At 47.2% G+C, this 19160-nt stretch overlaps 1 protein-coding gene across 1 annotated transcript in view; it reads left to right on the forward strand.

The window, feature by feature from the left end:
• The first annotated feature begins 11429 nt into the window (after positions 1-11429).
• The window catches only part of SLC15A1 (solute carrier family 15 member 1), a 71016-nt gene continuing 63285 nt past the window's right edge, over positions 11430-19160 (forward strand). The window contains exon 1 of the mRNA XM_023218077.3: positions 11430-11499. Coding sequence (XP_023073845.2) covers positions 11496-11499 — 4 coding nt within the window. The 5' untranslated portion in view covers positions 11430-11495. The remainder of the gene's footprint in view (positions 11500-19160) is intronic.

Here is a 19160-nt window from a genome sequence, read left to right on the forward strand (position 1 = left end):
GATGGATGGTTACCATGGCCCTGTTCATGGCACGGAAGTCCTGCACTGGTCTATACTCATCAGACCCTGGTCCTGGCAGTGGCTTCTGTACTGGTAAAAGTGGAGTATTCCAGGGTGACTGGCATTGGACTAAAATCCTATGTTTGTAGAGGCACTCTAAGTGTTTACAGATGCCTCATACAGCCTTTTGGGGAACTGGGTGCTGACGAACCCGAACAGGAGTTGCTCCTGGTTTTAATTCTGCTACTACTGGTGCATGACTGACAGCGAACCCAGGTGGATTGTTTTCAGCCCATACACTAGGAATGTCTCTGACTAACTGAAATAATAATTTCTCTTCATCCTGCATACAAGGCTGCACTGGTGCCTGTAGTTTCTTTCTATAAAGTCTCCACTCCTCAGCCTGTGGGATGGTAAGGGTTAACACCATGGCCTTCAGGTGAGTTAGATTTAAAGTCGTATCTCCCTGCAGGCCAAAAGTAATCTGTGCTTGCAGTTTTTGAAGTAGGTCTCTCTCTAACAAGGGAATTGGACAATTTGGGAGGTATAGGAATTCATGCTGAACTTTTCATCCTCCTATAACACACCTCCTTGACTGGAAGAATAGCCTCTTCTCTGAAACTCTAGTAGTCCCTACAATAGTTGAACAGTTCTTGGATAGAGGCCCTATGGGTCAAGTTACTACTGAGTGTTCAGCCCCAGTATCTACCATAAAGTCCATCAATTGGCCTCCAACTTCTAAAGGAAAGCCTGTGTGACCACAGGCTCCTGGAGGCCCAGTGAGAAGGAGCCCAGTCTGTCCTCGTCTTCATGTCCTTCAGCCCTTGCCAGCCTGATTAGATCAGTATCTGGTTCTCCTAGGGTGCAGCAGCCCCTGGTCAGTGACCTCTTTGTTTTGTGGCGTTGGCCATTTCCTTCATTGCCTTCTGGACATTCATCTTTCCAGTGTCTCTTCTTTTTACATCGTGCACATTGATCCTTCTCTAGTCTTGGTCAGCTCTCGAATCCCTGTCTAACTTGACCTCTTCCACGTCCATGTCCGCGTCTATGTCCTCTCACATTGCTAGTTTCTCTTCCTATGAGGGCTGCCGCTAACAGATCTGCCTTCTTTTTAAGCCTCCATTCTGCTTCCTTCTTTGCCTCCTAGTCACAGTTAACATACACCTTGGTGGCTACTTGTGTAAACTGAGTGGGGTTCATGCCTGCGAAACCTTCAGGTTTCTGAAGCTGTCACTTAATATCACCCTAGGCCTGTCCTACAAATGATGTATTTACCATACATGATTTTCAGCAGCCTTAGGGTCAAACGGGTGAAAAGCTGGTGTGCCTCACAGAGTCTTTCATAAAACTGGCTAGGGCTCTCATCACTTCACTAAAGTGCCTCTGAGATCTTTCTTATATTGATTGCCTTTTTTCTATCATCCCTTAGCCCTTGCAGAAGTGCCTCTTGGTGCCACTGCAAACACTGAAGCTGGGTAGCATATTCTGGGTCCTAGTTGGGATCTTGGTCTGGGAACTGGTCCTGAGCTTATGCCTAAGCATTCACTGTGTCTGCTGGTGCATGAGCTTCTAGCCAGTGGAGAGCAGCCTGTGTTACTCTCTGATGCTCCTCAGTGTTAAATAGTGTGAGAAGAATCTGCCTGCAGTCTGGCCAGGTTGGATTGTGTGTCAGAAAGATGAACTGCATCAGATTTGTAAGAGCTTGGGGCTTCTCCACATAGGAGGGAGTATGGTGTTTCCAGTTTAAGAGATCGGTGGTTGTAAAGGGCTGATAGATGAAAGTCCATTGCCTGTCCTGGACTTGGCCTTGGTCTTCGAAATAAATGAGTCCTTGCGTCTCCCTGAGAGACATTTGCATAGCTCAAGCACAGCCAGATCTGAGATGGCCTGCTTGACCATCTTAACTTCCTTCCCTGGCCTCCTGAGGCTCTGATCCTTCCCTTCAGGGTGAGACTTGGGGCATGCTAGCCCCTGAATTTGGTTCCTGGAGGCTGTTGGCATCGGTAAAGGAGGGTAAGCTGGGATATATGGAGAAGAAATCTCTGCTCCCTCTGGTGCTCCTGTAAGGCTGGCCTCTCTTGCTCCTTCTGGGACTTTCCCTTTAACTCTGCATCTGCCGGAGAAGCTGCTCTTACTTTCATTTTTGGCTCAACTCGGGCCACAAGTGTTTTTGCAACAAGCTGATTAAACAGGGCTGGATCCATGCCAGTCTTGTCCGTGCTATGTTTAACCAAGAGTCAATATAAGGAAATTGATCTGGATGCCCAGGCTGTCCTCCGACCCCTGTCACCACCTTAAATACACGGTCAATTATTTCCCTGTCTATAATTCCTTCGGTTGGCCATCCAACACCAAAGAGGCCCATTCTAATTCACAGAGAGTTCGCAACCTCTGGGTGGTCAGCTTGACTCTATAATCCCCTGCATAACCTTTCTTAAAGTTCTGTAACATACACTCTAACAGAGTAGGTTTTGATGACTTTCCTCCTGTTTTCCTCTTTCATGGTGCAGTGCACTCACTCTTTCTTTTGTTTCTTACTGACCAGACCATATCCTATTATGGGAGTTTTCAGACGCTGCTTGGCTTTGGAGGGGTCTTTATTCCCACCACAGTTCTGAGCCGTGGGGCAGCTCCTATTAGCTGTATGTGGTTTGTCACTAGTCCAGGTCGGCCCCACTCTTCACTCAGAGCACACAGTCCATGCTAAGAGATCTGTGACTCCCCACGTCACTCCCCACATTGGTTCCTCCCAGAATCGTCTCTTTTACACACCTCCCCACTCCCAGTTCCTGTGTCCCTATTGGGGTGGCAAGCCACTCTTGCCATCTCCAGTTTTCTTTTCCTAACTGACTTAGCAAGCCTCTCTTGCATCCTTTGTTGGTTGGGGTGTGAGTTTGATCCAAATTGGCGAGCCACTCTTGCCGCCCTCAACCTCTCTGGGTCAGACTACTAGTTACACCATGGGAGGTGATCAGGCTCCCTTCCATCCTTATGGGATGGGTCCTGCCTTGGGCCCCAAAACCTCACCATGGTCCAGTAGTGTGCTGTTCCTGGTAATCATCCTGTCGCCCCTCTCAGGTTCCATTGCGCTGCTGGGTAGGGGTGCCAGTTCACAGGAGAGCTGATTTCCCCTCCAGGCTGAAGTTCTCCTGGCGGCACCTGGGGTCACAGGTTTCCCTTGACCCGGGGTTTCAGTCCCACAGGCAAAGGAGACTATAAACCTGCCATCTCCACTCCTGGCTGGCTCACCAAAATGTTGTGGTAAACTGAGGACCAGAGAGACCCATATGGGAAAACAGGAGGATGTTTGTTTTAAGGTACTCACTGATTCAGTGGATTCACATCTAAAAAGCTAAGCATTGAACAGAGTTTAGCTTGTATAGACTAGCGTACGAGAGCAAAACAAAGACAGTAAATTTTACAATGACAAGTCACATAATCTATAGCATAACTGCTAACTTGGCATAACTTATGGCCTTGCATAGCTAGTGGCCTTGCAGCTGCAAAACAAACACACAAACAAACAAACAAAAAACAGGAACTTTGCAAATCTTACTAAATACAAGCATTGGCAAACATAGTCATAACTAATAGTTCAGTACAGGAGATACAGTAAAGGAATTTGTTGTTCTTGTTTTAACCTTGTTCGGGGGTGTGTGGAGCTTATTTCTGCAGGCCAGGTCACCATGACCTGTCTATAGCCTTGCCTGCAGTAGAGGAAAACTTGTGTTTTTCCCTTAACCGTTACTTTCCTTGGAGTGAATAAATGCAGTATTTATTTTTCTTTAAATTTCTGCCTCAATGAGAGGGAGGTAGGAAAGTCAGGATTAGAGAAGAAGATGTGATGGTGAAAGCAGCAGAGAGCAAGGAAGATGTTGGAAAATGCCATGCTACTGGCTTTGAAGATGGAGGAGAAGGCTGCACGATCCAGCATGCAGGTGGCCTCTAGAAGCTGGAAAAGCCTAGGCAATGGTTCTTCCCCAGGGCCTCCAGAAAGGACGCAGATTGCCAACATCTTGAGGTTAGCCCCATAAGACCCTTTCTGGACTTCTGCCCTACAGAACTGTCAGTTGTGTTGTCTTAGCCACTAAGTTTGTGATAATTTATTCCAGTACCAGTAGAAAACGAACAACTTTCCTCAAAAAAAAAAAAAAAAAAAAAAAACCCTCGTGATTTTTGCCAGTTATTTAATATAGATATGAGTGGTAGAACATTTGAAAGATGGCCAGGTCTAGTGGCTAAGTCCTGTAATTGCAGCACTTTGGGAGGCCGAGCTGGGCAGGTCACCTAAGGTCAGGGGTTTGAGACCAGCCTGGTCAACAGGTGAAACCTTATCTCTACTAAAAATGCAAAAATTAGCCAGGTGTGGTGGTACACATCTGTAATCCCAGCTACTTGGGAGGCTGAGGCTGGAGAATCATTTGAACCAGGAAGGCGGAGTTTGCAGTGAGCTGAGATGTTGCAGTGAGCTGAGATTGTGCCACTGCACTCCAGCTTGGGCAATAGAGCGAGACTCCATCACAAACAAAAAATTCCATCACCTATAGTATTTTAAATGTATAGAACTTGACTAAAGCAGGTTGTCAGATATGTTCTAGTATTGTATAATTAAACCCGAAGTGAATAAACAGGACATTTGTGTCTGTATTTGTTTTTGTATTTTTTCTTTAAGAGACGAGGTCTCGCTCTGTCACCTAGGCTGGAGTGCAATGGCACAATCACGGTTCAGTGAAGCCTTGACCTCTACCATACCCGGGTAACTTTTCGTGTGTATGTTATGTAAGGACAAGGTCTCCTAAGTTGCCCAGCTGGTCTCAAACTTCTGAGCTCAAGTGATCCTCCTTCTTTGGCTTCCCAATGCTAAGATTACAGGCGTGAGCCATCATGCCCAGCCTATATTTCTTTCTTTTCTTTCTTTTTTGAGACAGAGTCTTGCTCTTTCGCCCAGGCTGGAGTGCAGTGGCACCATCTCAGTCACTGCAACCTTCCCCTCTGGGGTTCAAGCAATTCTCTTGCCTCAGCCTCCCGAGTAGCTGGGACTACAGGCACCCACCACCATGCCTGGCTGATGTTTGTATTTTTAGTAGACATGGAGTTTCACCATATTGCCCTGGTAGTCTCGAACTCCTGACCTCAGGTGACCCACGTGCCTCACCCTTCCAAAGTGCTGGGATTATAGGCATGAGCCACCATGCCCAGCCATATTCTCTTCTTTCTTTTCATGTATATTTGAAACTTTTCATAATAAAAAGTAAAAAGAAAAAAATGCTCCCTGATAATAATACCCATAGCATTATAGTGAGGAAGGAAGTCAATGAGATTGATCACAGGATCGACATACACCAAGTGTGTAATCAGTATTGATCATTACTGCTAACACTAGAGACAATCAAGATTGAGAACTAGATTTACAAGCAAAATCTGCCAAATAAGTTTTAATTTAGATTAGTTTGGTGCTCATGGTAATGTACTTATTTACTATGGATCACCTTGTCATCTAGATGCTATAAATAGGACATCATGGCTTGGAAGCCCCCCGATTCCATGTTCCTGGGGCTAGACCCTTAATATTCTGAGGCCTTGGGGGTTCACATGCCAAGACCTGTGAATTTGGTCCACCAGCTCTTGGTTCCCAAGTGCCTTTGAATGAGTTTGAGTTGCTTACTGGTCTTCCTGCTTCTCCGCTGGTCTTCCTCCTTCTCCTACTTTCCAGGTAACCTTCACATCTTTATTCCCCTCCTGCCTCCTCCCCTGCCATCTCATTACATTTCCACGATTCTCTCTCTCCTCATATAATGGCTATGGGATTCGCTCTTATTGTTTATTCCTCAAGTCCCTTCCTTAACCATCAGCATCTCCATGGCAACTCTAATTGCTGTACATTTGACATCTGCTCAATTTCTCTCTGAGATGGAATGAAAAGGTCTTTACAGCCAAGCAATCTGAGGGACAGAACTGGAGGAAGTGACACTCTGTTACTCCACAAAGTTTGCAAGCCACCTTTTCAAGGTCACGTTCTTCCTAGAATAGACTGCGAGGATACCTTGGTATTGTTTAAGCGTGTCAGTAAGAAAACAAGGACAGGCCTAGTTTTGCACAACAACCCTGACTGCTACTGCTGAGTGCTGATCTCATTATCAGAATATTTGCCTAAGGACAATCCTCTGAAGCCAAGCAACACCTCTGTGTCTCCAGGACCAGCCGGCCAGTTCTGTACACTCCAGTTCTAGACTTGGGCCCCTCTGGGGAGTATAAGAGGCTCATGGTGCCCGCCTGGAACGTGGGCCCGTTTGGAAAAAGGGTCTTTTCATATGGAAGCAAGTTAAGGATATGGAGATGAGCTCGTCCTGGACGAGGGTGGGATCCAGCTCCAATGGCAAGTTCCCTTATAAGGGAGGAGAAGGAGACAGGACACAGGGCAGAAGCCATGTGGAGACAGAGGCTGAGATAGGAGTGATGCTGCCACAAGCCCCGGGTCACCTGGAGCCACCAGAAGCTGGAATAGACAAGAAGGGGTCCCCCCAGAGCCTTTGGAGGGAGCATGCTGCTGATACCTTGATTTTGGATTTCTGACCTCCAGAACTGTGAGAGAACACACTCGTGTTTTCATAAGTCTCCAAGTCTGTGGCAGTTTATTACGGCAGACACAGGAAATGAATATAATACATAGACTCTGTTGCCCAGATGGAGGGTGTAAAAACTGAATCTACTGCTGACGAAAACAGTCGAACTCTGTAAAATATTTGAAGAGATTTATTATGAGCCAAATGTGAGTGACCAAGGCCCTGACACAGCCCTCAGGAGATCCTGGGAACAGGTGTCCCAGGTAGTTCAGGCGTTAGCTTGGTGTTGCACATTTTAGAGAGACATGAGACATCAGTCAAATACATTTAAGAGGTACATTGATTCAGTCCAGAAAGGCAGGACAAACTTGAAGCACTGCGGGGGGGGGGGGGGGGGTGCTTTCGGATTATAGGTAGATTTAAAATTTTCTGGTTGACAATTGGCTGAATGCATCTGAAGAGCTGAGATCAATGGAAAGAAAATGTCTGGGGTGCAATAAGAGGTGGTGGAGACTAAAGTTTTATCATGCAGGTGAAGCCTCCAGGTAGCAGGCTTCAGAGAGAATAGATTGTAAATTATTATTATTATTATTATTATTATTATTATTATTATTATTATCATCATCATTTTGAGACAGTCTTGCTCTGTCGCCCAGGCTGGAGTGCAGTGGTGCGATCTCAGCTCACTGCAAGCTCCGCCTCCTGGGTTCACACCATTCTCCTGCCTCAGCCTCCTGAGTAGCTGGGACTACAGGCACCCACCGCCACGCCCGGGTAATTTTTTGTATTTTTAGTAGAGACGGGGTTTCACCGTGTTAGCCAGGAGGGTCTCGATCTCCTGACCTCGTGATCCGCCTGCCTTGGCCTCCCAAAGTGCTGGGATTACAGGCGTGAGCCACTGCGCCCGGCCTGTAAATGTTTTTTATTAGACTTAAGGTCTGCATTGATGTTAGTGCCATGCCCAGGAGGTACAAGGAGGCACATCCAATCCCCACTTCCCATCATGACCTGGAGCAGTCTCTCAGGTTAAATTTTAAGAGTGCCCTGGCAGAGGAGGAAGTCCATTCAGATGGTGGGGGGTGGGTCTTAGAAATTTACTTTGGTTTACACTATTATCCCCTACACAGCCTGTCACGGAGCAGCCCTGCGGGACACAGGTCTCCAGGGACTGGCTGATCTATTCAGGATCTGCACAGCCTGTCTCTTTGACCCCCTTCGTTTCTGTTCTTCATTTAGGCTTCTCCATCTTGAATCCCTTGCCATGCTTTAACGGATAACAATGTGAGCTCTGTGGGCACAGGCCTGTCTCTGCCCAATGCCATCACTAGCATGGTAGTTGGCACTGGGAGGTGATAAATAAATAATGCCTGAATGATGGATTAAATCAGCATGTGGAAGAAACAGCATTTGTCTCGCAACTCCTGAGAAGTTGCTGCACCCACTGCAGAAGTTCTGATTCAGTAGATCTGGGGCGGGGCCTGAGAATATGCATTTTTCTCAAGTTCCCAGGTGATACTGATGCTGCTGGTCCAGGGATCACAGTTTAAGAACCGCTGGCCTAGACCAAGAGTGTGTTTACAGGAGTCCAGGAGTCCAGAATTCATGAGCTCAGCCACAGAAATACCACCCTGCAGAGAAAACTTTGACCTAAACAAGCCATCACAAGCCCCGCCTTTCTACTCCCAGCATATCTCGCAGGGTAGCAACTGCGAGCATACTTCCAAACCTGTCAGAGAAAGTTTTCCTTTCCTTCAGCCGAGCCTGCATTTTTCTACCCCATGAGGTCCTGTGACTTGCAGCCCCCATTTCTGGACATAACATTGACAGCTCCCTTGTATGTATCAATGCTGCAACTATTGGAAGAGTTTCTTACTCTTCAGCTGCAGTGAAGAAAGCCTGGGAAGGGCAGGCTCAGTCACCTCTGTGGAATAGCAGTCTCTGATTCTCCCTAGGCACCAGAATCTTCCAGAAAGGCTGGCTGGGGGAATGCTGAGACTCAAGAGATAATAGAGTTAGGTGAGTGGATAAACCAAGTGTGTTGTAGACACACGACAGAATATTCCTCAACTTCAGAAGGAAGGAACGCTGAGGCACTCATACCATGGATGAGCCTGGAGGGCATTACCCAAAGTGAAGGAAGCCAGACAAAAAAGGACAAACACTGGAGATTTATTCCCTAGACACCAGAGTTGTCAGATTCATGGAGACAGAAAGGAGAATGGTGGGTGTCAGGGCCTGGGGGCCAGGGTGGATGTGGAGTATTGCTTATTGGGTCCAGGGTTTCCATTTGGGAAGATGAAGAAGTTCTGGAGCTGGTGTGGGGATGGTGGGACAACAATGAGAATGTACTTCATGCCACTGAACTGTGCACTTCAAATAGTTTTACGTTGTAAGTATTTCAGCATGATTAAAACAAAAAGGCTGTGGAAACTCACCTTCATTCCCCTTTTTAATGTTCCTTTCTGTGTTTGCAGAACCTTCTGAGATCAGGCAAGAAAACAGAACAATAATCTGGAGACAATCACTGAGTTATTATTTTTGTTTTGTGATTTTTTTTAAAATTATGCTTTAAGTTCTAGGGTACATGTGCAGAATGTGCAGGTTTGCTACATAGGTATACATCTGCCGTGTTGGCCTGCTGCACCCATCAACTCATCATTTACATTAGATATTTCTCCCAATGCTATCCCTCCCCCAGCCTCCACCCCCCGAGGCCCTGGTGTGTGATGTTCCCTGCCCTGTGTCCCTGTGTTCTCATTGTTCAGCTCCTACCCAAGAGCGAGAACATGTGGTATTTGGTTTTCTGTTCTTGCGATAGTTTGCTGAGAATGATGGTTTCCAGCTTCATCCATGTCCCTGCAAAGCACACGAACTCATCCTTTTTTATGACTGCACAGTATTCCATGGTGTATATGTGCCACAATTTCTTAATCCAGTCTATCACTGATGGACATTTGAGCTGGTTTCCAAGACTTTGCTATTGTGAATAGTGCCCCAATAAACATACATGTGCACGTGTTTTTATGGTAGCATGATTTGTAATCCTTTGGGTATATACCCAGTAATGGGATGGCTGGGTCAAATGGTATTTCTAGTTCTAGATCCTTGAGGAATCACCACACAGTCTTCCACAATGGTTGAACTAATTTACACTTCCACCAACAGTGTAAATGTGTTCCTATTTCTCCACATCCTCTCTAGCATTTATTGTTTCCTGACTTTTTAGTGATCGCCATTCTAACTGGCATGAGATGGTATCTCACTGTGGTTTTGATTTGCATTTCTCTGATGACCAGTGGTGATGAGCATTTTTTCTTTTCTTTTTTTTTTTTTTTGAGACGGAGTCTTGCTCTGTCGCCCGAGCTGGAGTGAGCATTTTTTCATGTGTTTGTTGGCTGCATAAATGTCTTCTTTTGAGAAGTGTCTGTTCATATCCTTTGCCTACTTTTTGATGGGGTTGTTTTTTTCTTGTAAATTTGAGTTCTTTGTAGATTCTGGATATTAGCCCTTTGTCAGATGGGTAGATTGCAAAAATGTTCTCCCATTCTGTAGGCTGTCTGTTCACTCAGATGATAGTTTCCTTTGCTGTGCGGAAGCTTTTTAGTTTAATTAGATCCCATTTGTCTATTTTGGCTTTTGTTGTCATTGCTTTTGGTGTTTTAGTCATGAAGTCCTTGCCCATGCCTATGTCCTGAATGGTATTGCCTAGGTTTTCTTCTAGGGTTATTATGGTTTTACGTCTAACATTTAAGTCTTTAATCTATCTTGAATTAATTTTTGTATAAGGTGTAAGGAAGGGATCCAGTTTCAGCTTTCTACATATGGCTAGCCAGTTTTCTCAGCATCATTTATTAAATAAGGAATCCATTCCCCATGGCTTTTGTCAAGTTTGTCAAAGATCAGATAGTTGTAGATGTGTGGTGTTATTTCTGAGGTCTCTGTTCTGTTCCATTGGTCTATATATCTGTTTTGGTACCAGTGCCTTGCTGTTTTGGTTACTGTAGCCTTCTAGTATAGTTTGAAGTCAGGTAGCATGATGCCTCCAGCTTTGTTCTTTTTTACTTAGGATTGTCTTGGCAATGCAGGCTCTTTTTTGGTTCCGTATGAACTTTAAAGTAGTTTTTTCCAATTCTGTGAAGAAAGTCAGTGGTAGCCTGAGGGAGATAGCATTGAATCTATAAATTACCTTGGGCAGTATGACCATTTTCTTGATATTGATTCTTCCTATCCATAAGCATAGAATGTTCTTCCATTCGTTTGTGTCCTCTTAAAGAAAGGATGATTCATAAAGAAAGGAAATGTAGAATCCCCCAGAAATGCTTTCAAAGATTGAATCTCAAAATAAAGCCACACACACACTCTCTCACACACACATTCTCACACACAAACAATATATACACATTCTCACATGCCCTCACACTCAGTCCTCATTCACACACATGCTCACACAATCTCACACACGCTTGTGCGTGCACCACACACACATACACAGCTGACCACTGTCCCACCGTGTTTTACCTCCCCACCCAGAAGCATGCATTCCTCCCACAGTGGTTTCCAAAGTGTGATCCTGGGTCTAGCAGCAACAACCTCCCCTTAGACTTCTTAGAAATGCACATTCTGGGGCCCCAGCCCCGACCTCCTGAGTCAGCTCCAGGGGGTGGGCCTGGGAATCTGCGTTTAGACCAGCTCTCCCCCGGCCTGCCACGCGCTTCCGTCGGGGAATTCCTGTCCGCACCTGTGCCAGGGCCGGTGTCCACGCGCAACAGCTCGGAAGCACGGACCTCTGCTCCCCGCAGCACCGCCCCCCGGGTGGAGCCGGGGGCCCCGCCTCGCAGAGCTGGGGCTGCACCTGGACGCCAGGTCGGAGGAGCAGCACCTGCCAGGAGCACGTCCCACCAGCCGGTCGCAGGAGTCCTGGGAGCCGCCGCCATGGGTACGCTCGGCGGGCTGGGGGCCGGCCGGGCTAAGGACTCGGAGGGACGCGGGGACGGGGCCGGCACCGAGGGCCGGGACGCGCGAAGGGGACGCGGCGGTGGGAAGCGGGGCGACCCGGAGGCCCCCGAGGTCCCCTCCCGGGTAGTCACTGCGCGGCCGGGGCGCGGAAGCCGGAGGTGCCCAGAGGCGCCGACTCCGCCGAGGATGCGATCTTGATTCTCCCGCCCGTGGGGCACTGTGGTCCTCGTGTTCCCATCCTGCGGGCCGGGAGTACGCTTGGAGCGGACGGGACCCAGCGGGTGACGGCAGGGGCGGCAGAAACACCGTCTACCTGGCGGGCGCCTTGTGGCTGCCTGTGCACTTGTCTTGCCTCTGGGTGGTGAGGTGACCCTGGAGTTCCGCAGGGAGCCCTGGCTCAAGAGGAGTTGGGGCCCTCTCTTTGTGGCCCCCTCTTAACCCTCTGCACTGTCCCCTGGCTTAGTTGAAGGCACCTTCTGTGCTTTACAGAATGGTAAGGAGCTGGCTCTTGATGGGGCTGGAGCATCAACAAAACAGCTAGGAAGCAACTTAACTCCTGCCCCGCTTCCCAATTAACCACCCGGGAACTAAGGTAGACCCAGAGAGAATAAATGGAGGCAGAGCCAGAGCTGCAGAAGAGCAGCCCAGCCCGCTGCTTTCTTAAAGATGAGGAAGCCCAGTCAGTTCCCCAAAGTTGTGCCATGGATGCCCCCGGCCGGCACTTTGCAGAAGATGTGGCCACGTGGTTGAGAGGGATCTGAGCCTGTAGACAGGAATGTCGGTCCGTGGCTGCCTCAGTGGTCCCGGTGGGGCGATGCGTGTCAGTGCTCAGCCCCGGGGTACAGCTGTCCTCTGGCTCTCAGAACGCCTGCGGGACACACCATATGGTGGTTCCTAAGGAGAAGCAGTGAGTGGTTCACACTTTGGACTTCTAATTGTGGCCAATTGTGCCTGTTCCAGAAAGATCTGCAACTTCCCTCTCTGGTGGAGACTGTGGCAGAGCTCAGCTCTGCAGGCAGATTCCCGGCTGCTGTTCTGGGTCCCGCCCTTAAACAAGTCCCACCTGTCACTCTATGTAACTTTGCTGGGAGGTGCTCTGAAGTATTTCTGTTGATCATCAAATACCAAATACCTGAGTAGCGTCCTTGTTGAGTTGGAATTGATGACCCGTGTTTAGCAATTCCAGCATATCCAATCCCGAGAGTTGTTAAAGGCAGCTGCCTGGTTGTTGGTGAAGGAATACAGAGTTAGCTTTTGAAGCCTCCTTCCAAATGAACTGACGCATTCTAGTCGGCAACCTGTCCTCTGTTTGCAGCTGAGATTGACACAGCATGTGAATAGCAACAAAAAGTTTATATGCAAACACTGATTTGATTTTTACTGAAGTCCTAACTTTTCAATATCAAGGGTTAGTAAATGAAAAAAAAAAAAAGTTTAATGGTTAAGGGAGAAAAAAAGTAGTAGTAACTTCTCTTAAGAACAGATCTTGGCCAGGTGCGGTGGCTCACACTTGTAATCCCAGCACTTTGGGAGGCCGAGGTGGGTGGATCACCTGAGGTCAGGAGTTTGAGACGAGCCTGGCCAACATCATGAAACCCCATCTCTACTAAAAATATATAAAAACTAGCCGGGCATGGTAGCAGGTGCCTGTAATCCCAGCTACTCGGGAGGCTGAGGCAGGAGAATTGCTTGAACCCGGGAGATGGAAGTTGCAGTGAGCCCACACGGTGCCACTGCACTCCAGCCTCAGTGACAGAGTGAGACTCTGTCTCGGAAAAAAAAAAAGAACATCTTTGGTGCTTAGGTCATGCCAGAATTGCTTCAGATCCCTCAGTGACTGAGGGGACACTTGAAGCAGTTGGTGAACAGGGCAGGAGACAAAAAGGACATGGTCCTTAGAAAAGCCTGTGCCTCCTGCCTCTGACTTCGTCCCACTGTAATTGGAACAAATTTTCAGAGTAGGTGCTTTTTCATTCCTTGAGAATCCAGGAGCAGAAGTTCTGAATGAATAGGAAAGTGAGGGATTGGATGAGACTCAGAATTGTACCATTAAGGCATTTATTAGACTTAGTAACAGAAGCAAGGAGAATCCACAACAGTTAACAGGATAAATAAAAGTTGCTTTGGGGCTGGGAGTGGTGGCTCACACCTGTAATCCCAGAACTTTGGGAGGCCGAGACAGGTGGACCACGAGGTTAAGAGATCAAGACCATCCTGGCCAGTATGGTGAAACCCCATCTCTACTAAAAATACAAACATTAGCTGGGCATGGTGGCGGGCACCTGTAGTCCCAGCTAGTAGGGAGGCTGAGGCAGGAAAATCACTTGAACCCAGGAGGCAAAGGTTGCAGTGAGCCGAGATCATGCCACTGCACTGCAGCCTGGGCAACAAGAGTGAAAGTCCGTCTCAAAAAAAAAAAAAAAAAAGTCGCTTTTGGTGTGGCAACGCACAGCCAAACCTGGCTGAGTTTCTTGTTGGGCTCATGAACGGTACGTCCTTGTTTTAAAGCAGTGGTCGACGGTCTCTTCTGGAAAGCCTCAGGTAGGAAATGCTTTGGGTTTTGGGGGCCAGCTGGTCTCTGTGGCAGCTTCTCAACTTTGCAGTTCTAGAGCAGCCGTAGACAAACAAATGGCAGAGCGGTTTCAATAAAACTTCATTTATGTACTCAGACATTTGAATTTTATGTAATTTTCATGTGCCACAAAATCTTAAACTTTACAGTCACTTAAAAATGTAAGAACCATTCTTAGCTTGTGAGCCACACAAAAACAGGCAGTGGGCCAGAGTTAGCCCACGAGCGATGGTTTGGGGACCCTAGCTAAGGTATCTGTGTGGTTCTCAGAGCCTGGGGTGGGGAGACGTTCTTTTCCCAAGGGCTGTCAGGTCGAATTCTGTTTCTGAATAGCCAAACACTTCTTATATGCTGGGGAGAAGCTTCAGTAAGAAAAAGCAGCCTCCGAAGCCTTCGTAGGGTCACAGGGCTGGGGATACTTTTGCTGGAGATTTAGACTATTTGATCTCTTTCTTCTCACCCCATCTCACTCCCTTATCCGAAGCTTACCAAGACTATGCTAAATGGACTTGGAAAATTAGGTACAAGACTTCAGGTTCTATGCAGCAAGCACCTGCTTCCATCTGCCAAGACCTCCAGGTTGACTGGAGATACTCACTCACTTAATGAAGGGTGCTTTATTCTCTTCCTGCTCCCCCAGGTCTCAGCCTCCTGGTTGGCCTTGTTTGTGATTCTGATGGATTTTTCCAAGTCAGCTGCCTGAGCTTAAAATGATGGATGGGCTGTGAAGGTCCCTCACACCTGGCACGTCCCTCCACGTTCTCTCTTCCTGTCAGCTCTTGAGTCAACCGGAGAACAATGTTGAAGTACCAGGGCAGCTGGTGTCCCTGCTGCAAGCTCGAGGGGTGGTTTCACACTGAAGGAGGCCTTTGGCATATGACCTTCGGGGGAACCCACCTCCTCCTAGCCAGCAGCAAGAAGAGAGAACTTCTAACACTGGGTGCTTTCGGGCTAATATTGCTCTTAGTCGGCAGTTTTTAAACTTGAACATGCATCAGGCTTATCTGAGTGAGGGCTTGTTCTAGCAGTGGGGCTTGCTGGGCCCCTCGCCTAGAGTCTCAGGTGCAGGGTAGAGCTCATGCACTGACATTTGACCACGTTCCCACGTGGTGTGATGCTGCTGGTCCCAGGCCCACGCTTTGAGAGCCAAGGCTCTAAAGAACCCCTGGGTTCTTTTTTTTTTTGACCCCTGCCCATGTGCAAATGTTGCTACTGTGTCCTAAAAATTAGGCTGTGGGAAGGTCTAGTACAGTCTGGCCCCTGGCTTGTCCGTGTGGGTACATGTCCATGACAATGAAGCATTGGGTAAATTAGCAGGTAGAACTTGAGAATTAGTCTGCCGGTGCTGTCTTAACATAGGGAGGGCTGGGCACTGTGGCTCACGCCTGTAATCTCAGCGTTTGGAAAGCTGAAACAGGCAGATCATTTTAGCTCAGGAGTTTGAAATTAGTCTGGGCAAGCTGGCAAAACCCTGTCTCTACAAAAAAAAAAAAAAATTAGCTGGGCGTGGTGGTGCGCACCTCTAGTCCCAGCTACTCAGGATGCTGAGGCCAGAGGATCACTTGAGCCTGGGAGGTAGAGGTTGCAATGAGCTAAGATTGCTCCACTGTGCTCCAGCCCGGGGAACAGAGAAACGGTGTCTGAAACAACAACAAAACAAAAAGAAGTAAAGAGAATAGAAATGAATGGGCGTGATAAATGAATGTGGTTCAGCTGGGCCAGCCAGGCTGCACCTGAATCGCTTATCTATTTACTTACCATGAGAGGATAAAATAATCCTGCCTTGAAGAAGTTTATGTCCTCAGGGGGCAGGAACACAAGCCCATAAACAGCACTCTTCCACTCTGAGTCAGAGTTGAGGAAAATGAGGTACTATGAGATCAGTGGAAGCAGCAGCTAGGAGTGTTTGTCTAAGCAGGAGAGTTTGCCTGCTTTCGGTTTGCCCAGTTTGGATAGAATGCTAAAGGTCTGCATGGTCCTTCACATCCCTTACAAAATGTCCTGAGTAAGATTATTCCATTTTTGGTTCACTTGGGTTTTTTTGTTTGTTCGTTTGTTTTTTGGGACCGAGTCTTGTTCTGTCACCCAGGCTGGAGTGCAGTGGCGTGATATCGGCTCACGGCAACCTCTGCCTCCTGAGTTCAAGCAATTCTCCTGTCTCAGCCTCCAGAGTAGCTGGGATTACAGGTGCGTGCTACTACGCCTGGCTAATTTTTGTATTTTCAGTAGAGACGGGGTTTTGCCACGTTGGCCAGGATGGTCTCAAACTCCTGACCTCAGGTGATCCACCTGCCTTGGCCTCCCCAAGTGCTGGGATTACAGGCATGAGCCACTGTGCCAGGCCAGGATTTTTGATCAGTAATTTTTCTACTGCGCTTTGAGTTACTGAACCATTCCATGAAGAACAAAAAGAACTTACTCAATGGGCTGGTTGAGCTACCAGGAATCCTCCCTAGAAAATGGGACTGCCACTGTATTCCCCATGGTGGAGCTGCTGATGACTGGGGGCCTGGTGTGGAATCTTGGAGCTGAGACTGCCCAGCCAGCTGTGTTCCCATGGCAGGGGCAGAAGCTCTCAGACACAAATGCATCTTGATTCTACGCCTTGCAGGAGAGAAAGTGGGCAGGTGTCCCAGGTGAGCCGATAAGGAAATAAAAACAAGGGTCAGGCCTGAGGAACTTTTCCACATTCTTCCTTGAGGACAGTGAGAGAAAGAGGAGTATTCTCTGCTCAGTGAGCACGGTTGACTCATCATCCCGGGGTTGCAACACAGAGAACCAGGGAGTCACCCTTTTGTACCTTTGTCCCTTGGTTTCGGAAGCTGGAAGTGTATTGCGGAGGACACTGGACCCTGGGGTCACCTCATGGATGTGATAGAAAGGAGGCTGTGTCAGCCAGGGCAGGCCACACCTCTGCTCTTGGCCTCTCTGGTTTTTGGGGTTTAGGATGAGGGCAGCTATGAGAACACAGTTAAAGCACAGGCTCAGCCGCTGGGAAGTGCCACAGCTCGGGGCAGAGGGACAGGGTCTTCCACAGAGGTTTAAGGAGGAGGAAGGTCTAGTTCCTCTCCCAGTTCCTAGACTGGAAACTTCTCAGAGCCCCTCACTGGGCTGCGGAAAGGGGTCTCTCATTGGAGACAGAGTTTAGGGTCCTCCAGGTGTGATGTGGGGATATGGAACAACAGGTCCTTGTCCCGAGGGAATTTTGGTTCAGAGCTCAGATTAACAACTAGAAAAGTCACAGAATGTACTTACATAAGAAGGCTCATTAAAAGTTCTCAAACTAGGCATTTAGAACTTCTACAATCTGCCCCTAGTGACAAGATTTTATTATAAGCTCTTTTAGGACATGGCAGACATTTATACATTTGAGATGTTCTTGGGGAAATAAACTTTTTCCTTTTTTTTCCATTAAATCAAAACACCTTGCAGAGAAAAGGGAATGCTTATACACTGCTGGTGGGAGCGTAAATTAGCCCAGCTATTGTGGAAAGCATTGTGGCGACTCCCCCAACAACTACCATTTGACCCAGCAGTCCCATTACTGAGTATATACCCAAAAGAATATAAATCATTCTACCATAAAGACACATGCACACATATGTTCACTGTCACACTATTCACAATAGCAAAGACATAGAATCAACCTAGATGCCTGTCAATGATAGACTAAAGAAAACGTACATATACACCATGGAATACTACGCAGCAATAAAAAAGAACAAGATCATGGATAGAGCTGGAGGCCATTATCCTCAGCAAACTAACAGGAACAGAAAATCAAACATGGCATGTTCTCACTCATAAGTAGCAGCTAAATAATGACAACACAAAGACACAGGGGAACAACAAGGAGTGGGGCCTACTTGAGGGTAGAGGGTAGGAGGAGAGAGAGGTTTGGAAAAAAACAACTATTAGGCAGTAGGCTTAGTATCTAAGTGGAAAAATAATCTGTGCATCAAAACCCTGAGTCACGAGTTACCTATATAACAAACCTGCACATGTACCCCTAAAATCAAAGTTAAAATAATAAATGTTACAAGTTAAAAAAATAAATAAATCAAGACACCTAAACTCACATGATGTACTTGTTTCCTGTGGTGGCCGTAACAAAAGCACCACAAACTGGGGAATTTGAAACAACAGAAAAGTCTTCTCTCACAGTCCTGGAGGCTGGGAGCCCAGAGTCAAGGGGTCAGCAAGGCCACACTCCCTCCAAAGGCTCTAGGGGAGAAGCTGTTCCAGGCCTTTCTCTTGCTTCTGGTGTGACTGGTGGTCTTTGACATTCCTTGGCTTGTGGACACGCCCCTGCCATCTCTGCCAGTCCATCTGTGTCTGTGTCACTTTTCCTCTTCTTAGAAGCACTCTACTCGCATTAGATGAGGTACCACCCTGTCCCAGTATGACCTGGTCTTCACTAATTACATCTGCAACCATCTTATTTCCAAATAAGGTCGTGTTCTGAGATTGAGAAGGATGTGAATTTGTAGGGGGATTGGCAGGACACTATTCGACACCCCGACATGATAACAAAGTATTCTCTCTGAAATATGTCATATTCTGAAATACGAAATATGTCTGAAATATGCCATCTATATGGCTTATAGATGACTTTAGATAGAAAACATTTGTAGTGTAAAGATAACTCCATCACGGTCCTCAGCTCAGACGCTATGTTTGGTGACCAGTGTCTTCCCCCCAGCAAGACAGATGGGTTTTCTGGTCATAGTTTCTGGTCAACTGTGAACGGTCCACTTAGTAAGAGAGTTGGTATGTAGAAAACAGGCCCCAGAGTGATCTAGGAGACACAGGCGATTTACCTCCAGTTCTAAAAACGCCATTCCCATTCTGTTGATGCGGTACTGTGGACCTACACATGAAGTTTCCAGGCAGTCTTCGTGCACAGTGTTTCACTTTTCTTGTTTTTGAAAAATATAGCTGTTTCTGCTATGCATGCTAATTCTAAAATTAGAAGACAGAAAAAATTAGTCACCTGACATTTTTATGGGGAGTTGTTAGATAATATCCAGTGAAATTTAAAATACACATTATATATATATATATATATA

Source organism: Piliocolobus tephrosceles, chromosome X (genome assembly GCF_002776525.5).
Source record: "Piliocolobus tephrosceles isolate RC106 chromosome X, ASM277652v3, whole genome shotgun sequence".
In the NCBI taxonomy this organism is placed as follows: Eukaryota; Metazoa; Chordata; class Mammalia; order Primates; family Cercopithecidae; genus Piliocolobus; species Piliocolobus tephrosceles.